This window comes from Triticum aestivum, chromosome 1A, assembly GCF_018294505.1.
Source record: "Triticum aestivum cultivar Chinese Spring chromosome 1A, IWGSC CS RefSeq v2.1, whole genome shotgun sequence".
Lineage (NCBI taxonomy): Eukaryota > Viridiplantae > Streptophyta > Magnoliopsida > Poales > Poaceae > Triticum > Triticum aestivum.
The window spans coordinates 274,121,332-274,130,289 of record NC_057794.1 but is presented as its reverse complement, the minus strand read 5'-3'; the positions used below and the strand labels follow the sequence as shown (position 1 = coordinate 274,130,289).

At 46.3% G+C, this 8,958-nt stretch overlaps 1 protein-coding gene across 9 annotated transcripts; it reads left to right on the top strand.

The window, feature by feature from the left end:
* The first annotated feature begins 400 nt into the window (after positions 1 to 400).
* Positions 401 to 4,376, top strand: LOC123117641 (uncharacterized). 9 transcript variants are annotated; one of them, XM_044538384.1, is made up of 7 exons: positions 424 to 838; positions 936 to 1,225; positions 1,304 to 1,382; positions 1,482 to 1,524; positions 3,123 to 3,160; positions 3,842 to 3,930; positions 4,031 to 4,376. In XM_044538384.1, the coding sequence occupies exons 2-7, from the start codon at positions 965 to 967 to the stop codon at positions 4,088 to 4,090; spliced, it is 570 nt and encodes a 189-aa protein (XP_044394319.1). In that variant the 5' UTR covers positions 424 to 838; positions 936 to 964; the 3' UTR covers positions 4,091 to 4,376. The 9 variants fall into 9 exon arrangements, 4 of the variants coding, with proteins under 4 accessions (XP_044394367.1, XP_044394319.1, XP_044394418.1 ...); XM_044538432.1 differs by having other exon boundaries at positions 401 to 1,225; XM_044538483.1 differs by having other exon boundaries at positions 426 to 1,225; positions 3,899 to 3,930.
* The last annotated feature ends 4,582 nt before the right edge of the window (positions 4,377 to 8,958 follow it).

The following is an 8,958-nucleotide window of genomic DNA, read 5'->3' as shown; positions in this document are numbered from 1 at the left end:
CGCGAGGCCTGCGTCATGGGCGCGGGTTATGCGCTGCTCCCCGTGTTTCCCCTCGCTGGCTAGTGCTGCGGCTACAGGTGGGCTTGCCTTCCGCATGGTCCCGTGCGTCAGCTTCGTGGTCTGTTTTTCTCGTGTACGCGTATTTCCTGGTTAACTCGGTCAACTGCTCCTAGCACAACGCTCCTCAAGCGCTTCCCGCTCGTGCGTCATGGGAAGTTACTTTGTCCTGCGTCAGCATCAGAGGGTGGATCGACGCATGTGCACCCAGATTATGCACACGCGTTTGTGCTAGCACGATGACGGGTGGGCCACCGCTGATCTGGTCCCGCTCGTCGGCTGCTACTCCTGTGTTAGTGCGCGTGTACGCCTTTCCTGTGCGCGGTGTTGCCTCTCGCCTGCATTTGGACTTTGGAGAGAGAGGATGGACTGCAGATGCCCGATGCATGTGCTTGTGGGGCTTGGCTGACCGATGCATCGTGCGTGCCTCACCTCCATCTGCAGTTGGAGAGAGAGAGAGAGATGGACTGGCACCTACGATGCTCTGGTCGATGCCGCGGCCGCCGCCGTCCACGAGCTCGGGTGCACGGTGGTGCTCACGGACCTCCACCGCTGCCTCCACGCCTTCAGCAATTCCTGCGACCGAGCCGAGGGCCTCGGCCCCGCCGCCTCCCGCCACGACGACCTGTGCCGCGTCGTGCGTGCGGTCGACAAGGATCTCTGGGCTGCCTCTGGCGGCCGGGAGGAGAACGAGATGGAAGAGGAGAAGAATCGCCCTCCGACCACGCCACCGGCGGCTGAGGACAAATAGCCCAATCGATCTACCTCATCTCCTGTTGAGGTGATGTTCATCGTTCTTGTTTTTTCCATGTGATGTGATGTTCATCGTTCCTCTTATTTTCTTGGTTGATGTGCTAACCGTGTTAGTCATCTAGAAGATGAATGAAACTGTGACGGGAAAGGAGAGATGGACTGGGATATTTTGCCTTGCCGTGCCGCATGTTGGACGAGATGCGGTAGCCCCATGCTTTGTTCTGATGGGCCTCCTCTGCTTGATGGTTGCCGCTGGTTGAGGTTCATCTTTCTCTGGTTCGCATGTTCTTTGCCGCTGCTTTGGATTCGTCGTGCTAATTTCGCATGTTTGCTTTGTTTCGTTCATGCACAATCTGGTATGGTTTCCTGTTATCGCTTCCGTCGAGCCTTGGGTCCGTCTCTCCTTCTCATTGAGGTTAGTCCACTCCTCTTGTGCTTGCCTATAGAATGTTTGATGAAATGTATGTGTGCTGATGCTTGTTCTACGGTTCAGCCTACTTCTCCTGTCACTGGCGCTTCTTCTTCTCGTCCGTCATGCTGCTTACCCAACGTGCTTCTGCTTGCTGCCTCAGGTAAATAGGCCGTTTTGTTGCTTCTGTGACCGGCGAGTGTTCATTGCATGCATGTGTGTCATTGTGCTCTGACCGGTTGTTTTTTTGTGTATTTTGCAGGTTGTATGATCTCTTCTGTCGCTGCGTCATTCGACTCATCAAGGTTTTCTTCTTTCCTTTCTACTACATGTGTGCGTATTTTACTTTCAGTATCTTCTGTGTCATGTTGTCTGCGTTGGTGATCTTTTAAATATCTGTATGTCGTGCTGATCGTTTAAATATTCCGGATATGTTCGGGCGCTGTGTGTTGTTTGTCCTCGTCCTGCTTATATTTCGTGTATGGGTGTGAGCAGCATTTGTCCGCTTGTTTCGGTTATTATACCTATTTTGGAGGCCGTGGTAACTCGATGCCCCCCGCGCTCACTCTTTCTGTTGTACACAGAAGCATATTTGTCCAATTCTTGGACTAGTTTTTTGAAAGAAACCGCACTTCATTAGAACGCCAATTATGGATATGGATCCATCTTGTTGCGCTGGATGAAGGACTGGATTGCATGTGACAATTGCTCATGAATAGTATTTGTTGTACAAACATCCAGTTAATTCTTGAGATACAATAGAGACACTATAATAGTACTACTTTAGTCAAATACATTATCCACTGATTGTTGTAGTGAAATGCCGCTCTAGCTATTAATTTGCAGAATCTTGCACGACAAACTATAGGCATGTGATCTCTATGGTGTTCCAGTAAATAAAGAAAACTGGAACATGTGCCTTCAAATTTTCTATTTATATACAAAAACCATGCATTGGTACATATGAACCATATGAATAGGACTGAAGAAGATCTATTTTTTTGTCATGTTTGTGAGTTTTCTGTTATTTCCGCTCAGTGTGAATAGGACTGAAGAAGATGGACATAGCCCTTTAGGTAATTTCACTTTTTTTGAATAGCAAACCGTAGAACAATATTTCTATGGTATATTTTCATTAAAAAACAGTATGTTACAAAGGGAAAGGAGAACATAGAAACAAAAGAAAAAAGATCTAAGCTAATGGGGCAGAGCTGTTATCCAATTTTAGTTTTGGGCAACATGACAATCATTTTAAAATTGATCTGACAGCCTGCTTGAACAAGGTGGAATGCTCGTCTTTGATCTTGTGTTGAAGTAGAGTAGTTGAAGATCCTTTTTTACTTCAAGCCTCCAATTTGAGACTGTCGGCTTGATGTTTCTGAAGACCTTGCCTCACTTTGTCCTGGATTAATAACAGATTACAAATTTAGTTGTTTAAATAGGACAGGTTATTTACGAAGGTATACCATTTCTATTGACTGGATAATTTACATGTTGGCAAGGACTTATTGGTGCAGCCTGGTCATAATTGCTCAGCCAATTTCCCAACCCAAATCCAGAACCGCTTCATCTTTAGATCTTTACATGATTGATGAAATGCCTTAGAGACTAAGATCTGCACTTTGTTTTTCTCTGTTCTCCTGCTCACGTAATAACTGATGGCTATAAGACCCAGAGAAGCATTAGGAACTGGTCTGCAGTGTCTTCCAGTGTATGCGTACACACAATTCACTTTCCTTTTCTTTTTGCCCTTTGTATAGATGATGTGGTTGAGTTACGAAGCCTCTTCTTGCAGTGTTGTCTGCAAGGCCGAAGGGAAGTTATTAATGCATTTGAGCTACTCTATCTGATTGTTCATCTCCTGAACCTGTTTTAGTTGATATAAAAGTGTTCTCTATTTCAGAAAGCCACAACACGAGATTGTGCCCCCTCTTGCTCCAGGTGCATGTTGCTGCCCTCCTTTCCCCTCTGATTTGACTTGCTTTACCTTGTATGAAGTTTTATACTTTCAACTTTACAAAGCTATATCAAGTTCGCTTTCAACTGTACTTGGCTACACCTGTAACATGATGCATTTCTCTTTCAGTTTATTGAATACATTTTGAAGGAGTGAATGCTCTATCTAGTACTGTCCTATGACTCATTTAACAGTGTGTCAATTTGCTCACAAACCTCCTCATGTACATCATACAATGAGTATTCTGTCACATATCACACAACATCTAGATCTTTCAGCTAATAATATGCTGTAATTTTTTAGGCATATCACTGTTTGCAGCTTTTGGGTTCCTTATGTGTGTTGGGAGATAATGCTCTTAATAAACTTTAGCTTTCTGCAATACTAGGCCGGAAAACTTCAGTACTGAAAATCTAGACTGTTCTTTCCACTCTGTAACAACTTCTATGCTTGCACCACCATGATATCACTACAACATTTCCCTGGAAATTTTTATTAGTTGCATGTAAACTGAATTGATTTACCAGTAAAGTTGCAAACAACAATTTGGCATTACCAGGATATGTCATGTATGTGCTCTGAGTCGTAGTAGGATGCAAAAAGTACAATAAGAGATAGAATGTATGCACTATGGCTAGCAGTAACATTTTTATTGACTTGTGCAGTATTCGATACTATCTATTTCTGTAGGCTATTCCTCATGTTGCAACCTTTTCCTGTAGAATGGAAAGGAAGATGGAAGAAATTGCAGGAGGTATACTTTGTGTTCCATTAGTCTTACTATCATATTTCCATGTTAAGTTATTCACACTATATTATTGCTCGATATCTATAGCATGCTATTATTTGATCAGGAATGGTGTTCCCAGCGTGACATTGAAAACCAGTACGTCAAGACTATAAAGGGGCTGTGAAGGGCAAAATGTTATGGATCTAGACTGGGAGATGAGTTACCAACAATGTATCAAGGATAAACCGGGACATGGATTCCTAAGTTCCAACTTACATAGCAAAATTATATAGGGAGAATGCCCGCATTTTGAAAACTCTATTACATAGTTTGAAGCTATGTTTCTTTCAATTTGTATTATTAAAAGGATCTAATTATTGCCAATTTGTCAAGCATTTATTGTCGAATAACTCTTTGTTTCAAATGAGACCTGTGGCGCAAGAGGTAAATTTATTATACATCTTATTGTAGACAGCAAGTCTCTTCTATTTTTATTAAGAGGAGTTAAATTTGCTACCATATGTGCTTTCTCACAACTAAACCAACTAAACCATGAATTTTCTATTCGATATGTTTTTTTTTAAATTTAGATATATAATCATTATAACCATATTTTCAACTAAAACAATGCTTCCTTAGCTAGTTTGTACATGTTATACAATTTTTTTTCAAACTCAGAATTTCGCACCGTGATAGCCATATTTTGAATATAACATGGTTTAACACATGAGCTTTGTACTACCAATATTGAATAGGTTCTTGCAAAATGAAACTATTTTCATCGACAACATGGCTTTAGCGGGTCTCTGCGCCTAGCACCATTTGGCGCAACGGGTCAACTAGTAAAGCTTATTTTCTCCACATTAATAAGTCATACATATTTAGAGAGCAATTTTTATTGCTTGCACCGATGACAACTTACTTGAAGGATCTTACTCAATCCATAGGTAGATATGGTGGACTCTCATGGAAAAACTGGGTTTTAAGGTCATTTGGAAGCACAAGTAGTATCTCTACTTGGTGCAAAGAAATTGGATAGAATGAGAGGGGAAGGACTCTCATGGAAGCACAAGTAGTATCTCTAATTTATCTCAGATGTAAGAAAACATAACCCATTACATTGTCTTCCTTGTCCAACGTCAACTCTTTAACATTTCTTACTTTAATGAGTGCTCACAATCATAAAAGATGTCCAAGATAGTATATTTATATGTGAACCTCTCTTTCTTTATTACTTCCTATTAATTGCAACGATGACCAAAACTACGTTTGTCAACTCTCAACAACTTTTATTCATCATACTCTTTATATGTGAGCTCATTACTCCTCATAAGATCCATATGATCTCTTTATTTCTTCTATTTTATTTTATTCCCTCAAGTTCATAGCATGGTAATCAAGCCCTGGACTCAACACTAATCTTTATTATATATAGCTCATGGACTCGATTACATAGAAGGATCATAAAGCAAAACTCACAACTAGATCATACTAAATTTTATTCTACTAGATCAAGATATTATCAAAATGATCGAACTAAGAAAAACGGTAAAGATAAAAGTTGTGATGGTGATACGATAGCGGGGCTGAGGGAGTCCTAGATTAGGGGGTGTTCGGGTAGCCGGACTCCAGGACTATGAAGATACAAGATTGAAGACTTCGTCCCGTGTCCGGATGGGACTTTCCTTGGCGTGGAAGGCAAGCTTGGCGATGCGGATATTCAAGATCTCCTACCATTGTAACCGACTTTGTGTGACCCTATCCCTCTCCGGTGTCTATATAAACCGGAGGGTTTTAGTCCGTAGGACAACTTCATCATACAACAATCATACCATAGGCTAGCTTCTAGGGTTTAGCCTCCTTGATCTCGTGGTAGATCTACTCTTGTACTACCCATATCATCAATATTAATCAAGCAGGACGTAGGGTTTTACCTCCATCAAGAGGGCCCGAACTTGGGTAAAACATCGTGTTCCTTGCCTCCTGTTACCATTCGGCCTAGACGCACAGTTCGGGACCCCCTACCCGAGATCCGCCGGTTTTGACACCGACATTGGTGCTTTCATTGAGAGTTCCTCTGTGTCATCGCTTTTAGGCCCGATGGCTCCTTCGATCATCAACAACGATGCAGTCCAGGGTGAGACTTTTCTCCCCGGACAGATCTTCGTCTTTGGCGGCTTCGCACCGCGGGCCAATTCGCTTGGCCACCTTGAGCAGATCGAAAGCTACGCCCCTGGCCATCAGGTCAGGTTTGGAAGCCTAAACTACACGGCTGACATCCGCGGGGACTTGATCTTCGATGGATTCGAGCCACAGCCAAGCGCGCCGCACTGTCTCGATGGGCATGATATAGCACTGCCGCCGAACAGCGCCTTGGAGGCCGCACACGCATCGGTTCCGACCATTGATTCAGAGCCTACTGCGCCGATCGAGGATCAGCGGTTGGGCGCTGCCTCAGGGGCTGCGATCTCAGAGGCGATCGAGCCAAACTCTAGCCCCGCACTCCGCATGGCCCGTGACTCCGAGGAGCCGGATTCCTCTCCGAACTCCGAGCCCCCCGCACCCCTGCCGATCGAATCCGATTGGGCGCCGATAATGGAGTTCACTGCCGCGGACATCTTTCAGCACTCGCCCTTCGGCGACATCCTGAATTCTCTAAAGTCTCTATCTTTATCAGGAGATCCCTGGCCGGACTACGGTCAGCAAGGTTGGGATACGGACGATGAGAAAATTCAAAACCCACCCACCACCCACTTCATAGCCACCGTCGACGACTTAACCGACATGCTTGACTTCAACTCCGAAGACATCGACGGCATGGACGACGATGCAGGCGACGAACAAGAACCAGCACCTGTAGGGCACTGGAAGGCCACCTCGTCATATGACATATATATGGTGGACACTCCAAATGATGGAGATGGCGATGGAACAGCAAGTGACGATACCTCTAAGAAACAGCCCAAGCGCCGGTGTCAGCGGCGCCGCTCTAAATCCCGCCAAAGCAAAAACGGTGATTCCGGCACGGGAGATAATACTACTCCGGATAGCGCCGAAGAACACCCCCTCCAGCAAGATTCAGCATAGGAGGATAGAGAAGCCAGCCCTCACGAGAGGGCGGCGGACCAAGAGGTTGAGGACGATAATTATACGCCTCCCTCCGAAGACGAAGCAAGCCTCGACGACGACAAGTTCGTCGTGCCAGAGGATCTCGCCGAACAAGAGCATTTTAAACGCAGGCTTATGGCCATGGCAAGCAGCCTCAAGAAAAAGTAGCAACAGCTTAGAGCTGATCAGGATTTGCTAGCTGACAGATGGACTGAAGTCCTTGCGGTCGAAGAGTATGAACTCGAACGCCCCTCCAAGAGTTACCCAAAGCGCAGGCTGCTACCCCGACTAGAGGAGGAAGCACCTACATCACCAGCGCATGACATGGCCGATCGGCCACCTCGTGGCTGCGACAGAGAGGCCTCTTGTCCCTCCACTCAAGCCATGCCCCGACGCCGCGTCAAGCATACTAAGGCACGGGAAAATGCGCCCAACCTGCGCGACATACTAGAGGACAAGGCAAGGCAAACAAGATCGATCTACGGATCGCGCAGGCGCCCCATGGCACGTGACGGTGATCGTCAGTCCGGATGCAATAAATCCGGCCGGGCCGAACTCAACAGACAAAGCTCCTTCGAGCTGCGTCGTGATATAGCCCAATACAGAGGCGCCGCACACCCACTATGCTTCACAGATGAAGTAATGGATCATAAAATCCCTGAGGGCTTCAAACCCGTAAACATCGAATCATACGATGGCACAACAGATCCTGCGGTATGGATCGAGGATTATCTCCTTCATATCCACATGGCCCGCGGTGATGATCTACACGCCATCAAATACCTCCCACTCAAACTTAAGGGACCGGCCCGGCATTGGCTTAACAGCTTGCCGGCAGACTCAATCGGTTCTTGGGAGGACCTGGAAGCCGCATTCCTTGATAACTTCCAGGGCACTTATGTGCAACCACCGGACGCCGATGACCTAAGCCACATAATTCAGCAGCCGGAGGAATCGGCCAGGCAATTCTGGACACGGTTCCTAACAAAGAAAAACCAGATAGTCGATTGTCCGGACGCAGAGGCCTTAGCAGCCTTCAAGCATAATATCCGTGACGAGTGGCTTGCCCGGCACCTGGGACAGGAAAAGCCGAAATCTATGGCAGCCCTCATGACACTCATGACCCGCTTTTGCGCGGGAGAAGACAGCTGGCTAGCTCGCAACAACAATTTAACCAAGAACCCTAGTAATTCGAATACCAAGGACAAAAGCGACAGGTCGCGTCGGAACAAACAAAAGCGCCGCATTAACAACGACATCAACGAGGATACGGCAGTTAATGCCGGATTCCGAGGCTACAAATCCGGTCAACGGAACAAGCCATTCAAAAGAAATACTCAGGGCCTGTCCAGTTTGGACTGAATACTCGAACGCTTGTGCCAGATACATGGCACCCCCGAAAAGCCAGCCAATCACACCAACAGGGATTGTTGGGTGTTCAAGCAGGCAGGCAAGTTGAGAGCCGAAAACAAAGACAAGGGGCTGCATAGCGACAACGAGGAGGAGCCCAGGCCGCCGAACAACAGTGGACAGAAGGGATTTCCCCCGCAAGTGCGGACAGTGAACATGATATACGCAACCCACATCCCCAAGAGGGAGCGGAAGCGTGCGTTACGGGACGTATATGCCATGGAGCCAGTCGCCCCAAAGTTCAACCCATGGTCCTCCTGCCTGATCACCTTTGATCGAAGGGACCACCCCACTAGAATCCGTCACGGTGGCTTCGCCGCATTGGTTCTAGACCCAATCATTGACGGATTTCATCTCACAAGAGTCCTCATGGACGGCGGCAGCAGCCTGAACCTGCTTTACCAGGATACAGTGCGAAAAATGGGCATAGATCCCTCGAGGATCAAGCCCACCAAAACGACCTTTAAAGGCGTCATACCAGGTGTAGAAGCCAACTGTACAGTCTCAGTCACACTGGAAGTGGTCTTCGGATCT

Bases quoted from the DNA above. Each gene is read 5' to 3' on its own strand.
- LOC123117641 (XM_044538432.1), top strand. From the start codon at position 965: ATGGACTGGGATATTTTGCCTTGCCGTGCCGCATGTTGGACGAGATGC. The intron at 1,525-3,122 runs GTTTTCTTCTTT...TCTCTATTTCAG, and splicing joins GCGTCATTCGACTCATCAAG to AAAGCCACAACACGAGATTG. The intron at 3,931-4,030 runs GTATACTTTGTG...TTATTTGATCAG, and splicing joins GATGGAAGAAATTGCAGGAG to GAATGGTGTTCCCAGCGTGA.